Source organism: Austrofundulus limnaeus, unplaced genomic scaffold (assembly GCF_001266775.1).
Source record: "Austrofundulus limnaeus strain Quisiro unplaced genomic scaffold, Austrofundulus_limnaeus-1.0 Scaffold84, whole genome shotgun sequence".
Taxonomy (NCBI): Eukaryota; Metazoa; Chordata; class Actinopteri; order Cyprinodontiformes; family Rivulidae; genus Austrofundulus; species Austrofundulus limnaeus.
Genome location: NW_013952486.1, coordinates 915863 through 918037, shown reverse-complemented (window position 1 = coordinate 918037; position 2175 = coordinate 915863). Strand labels below are relative to the sequence as shown.

At 42.3% G+C, this 2175-nt stretch overlaps 1 protein-coding gene across 3 annotated transcripts in view; it reads left to right on the top strand.

Annotated features, from left to right (window-relative positions):
* Positions 1 to 2175, top strand: part of tut7 (terminal uridylyl transferase 7) — a 17855-nt gene continuing 15680 nt past the window's right edge. The window contains exons 1-4 of one of the 3 annotated variants that reach the window (XM_014011733.1): positions 1 to 90; positions 873 to 1303; positions 1458 to 1612; positions 1760 to 1876. In XM_014011733.1, coding sequence (XP_013867187.1) covers positions 892 to 1303; positions 1458 to 1612; positions 1760 to 1876 — 684 coding nt within the window. In that variant the 5' untranslated portion in view covers positions 1 to 90; positions 873 to 891. Of the gene's footprint in view, positions 91 to 142; positions 380 to 872; positions 1304 to 1457; positions 1613 to 1759; positions 1877 to 2175 lie in introns of those variants that run through there. The other 2 variants (XM_014011734.1, XM_014011735.1) reach the window with 2 other exon arrangements.

Genomic DNA, 2175 nt, shown 5'->3' with positions numbered 1-2175 from the left:
GCGCTATGATTACACCAGCCTGCCCTGCCTTACGCTATCTTTGAAACTCCAGCGCAACACAAGATGAACAACCTTTCACAAACACAAAAGGTACTGTACAATGTGTGTAAATCCCCACAGCTGTCTCTTAACTCAAGGCTACCTGGATCGCAGAGTCAGGTCGAAGCGCTCAACACAAAATGTAAAAAAATAAAAGTAGCTAGCTGTGTAGCTACATGCTAGGTGTCTGAGGTAGCGAGCTACGTGTTAGCAGCTAACTTTAGCATTGTTGTTACTATGCGGCAGTGGCAGAAGTTACAGTTAGATTCGGCGTCTGAGTTTGTTTTGATATGCTAACCACATGTTTAAACGCCGTCCAACATTAAAACAACGAAGCGCAGTAAGTAAGGTTATTGGGAAATCAGGCTGCATAAGATATTAGCTGAAGCTAACAGCAAACAGTTAAACCCAGTTACGTAAAACCCCGACTTTCCAGTTAGCTACGTAACCTGACCCCGAGATAAGGGAATAAGAGTATGTCTCCGGTGATAAACGACAAGAGTTACATTTGTTTTAATGATTATTCTTTACTTGGCATAATGGATGCTCGTTTCTCAATATGTGCAACCAGTTTTCTAACTAAAAATATTAATAGAAACTTAGCTGGAGAATTGTTTTTATAAAAGGTAACAGAATAAAGCCTTGCTTTGTAATGTGTATTTATGTGTGTTTTTTAAGCTCTGTTGTTGTGTTCCTTTAAATGTCTTTGTTTTATTTTTGTTTAATTTTCAAACAAAAGTTCTGATTTGTTGCTGTTTTTTGTTATTCCATGCTATTTTATCCAGCACAGTCACTTTCACAGTCCAACATTAACTTTACATTTTATTCGGCAGTTTTAGCAAAAGGGGAGCCATGGACAATTCAGGCAGGCCTTACAGGACGATGCAAGGAAGCTGGGAGAGGGAACCTGCGGCAGCAGACAAGGCAGAACACTGGAGAACGCACGATCAGGTTAGGGGACAGAACTCGAGATCCGACGGAGGTCAGCAGGGGAAACGGAACCAGGGTGGGCCCTACAAAGCCAGCCCCAAGAGGGGAGGACTGGGACCCCTGAGCCACTCACCTGGTGGGTTCAAAGGTGGTCAAAGTCCATCCCAGAGAGATGACTTCCAGTTGTTCTCAAGTCCTGAGAGCAGTGGTTTGAGTCGTGAGGATAACTGGAGAGTGCGCGCACAGCAGCAGCAGCAGTGGAGGAGAAATACTCAGGGAGAGGGGTCAACAGAGGACACGAGGAGAGGAGAGGATGACTTTACTCATAAATCTGGTGAGGATTTGGTGTCTCACATTTGTTGATTAAATTTTACACTACCWGAAAAAAACTACCTGAATGACAATCCTTGCTTTTGTCTGTAATCATTTTGTTCACGTTTATGACACATGTACACACGACTGACATTCGCTACTTCCTGTTTTTGTAGGAAGAAGACACAGAAACAGGAAAAAAAAGAACCCTTTTGCAGAAGAGGACAGGGGCCTTGCATCTGAAGAGTCCTCACTCTCAGTTCAAGAGCTGCAAAGTCTACGGCAAGCCGAAAAGAGACTTAAAAAAGACGAGATCTACTACCTGAAGAAGGTACTAACTAGTTTTTACTCTCTTTTCTTTTTAGACTTGTGTTTTTGACAAAGTATCCTAATAATTTATGAAGCATGACTGAGTACATTTTAACGGTGGAAGTTTTTCCTCTTGACTGTTGATTTTCATTTTGTACGTTTGATTCAGAAACCCCACGGCCACCCTGGTGCGTTTTACACYTGCGCTCTGTGTGACGTTCTCCTAGATTCTATACCTCACGCCTACAAGCATATCAGAGACAAACGGCACAAGAAAAAGGCCCGGGTGAGAAATTATCAAAATCTTAGTTGCTGTTTATGTGCTGTGACCATTTTTAGCTCTGTAGTTTTGTTTACTGGTCATTGTTCAGTAATAGTCCATTTTAAAAACCGGAGTGAACGTCTTTCTGCCTCTCTGGCTACGYTCATACTGCAGACAAATCCAACCCAAATCCGATTTTTTATGACAGTCTGAGCGAGACAAATCCGATTTTTTCAAATCCGACCCAGGCCGTTTCAGTATGTGGTTTTTAAATCGGATATATATCTGATGTTTTCAAAGTGACTGCAGTGTGAACGCTCATG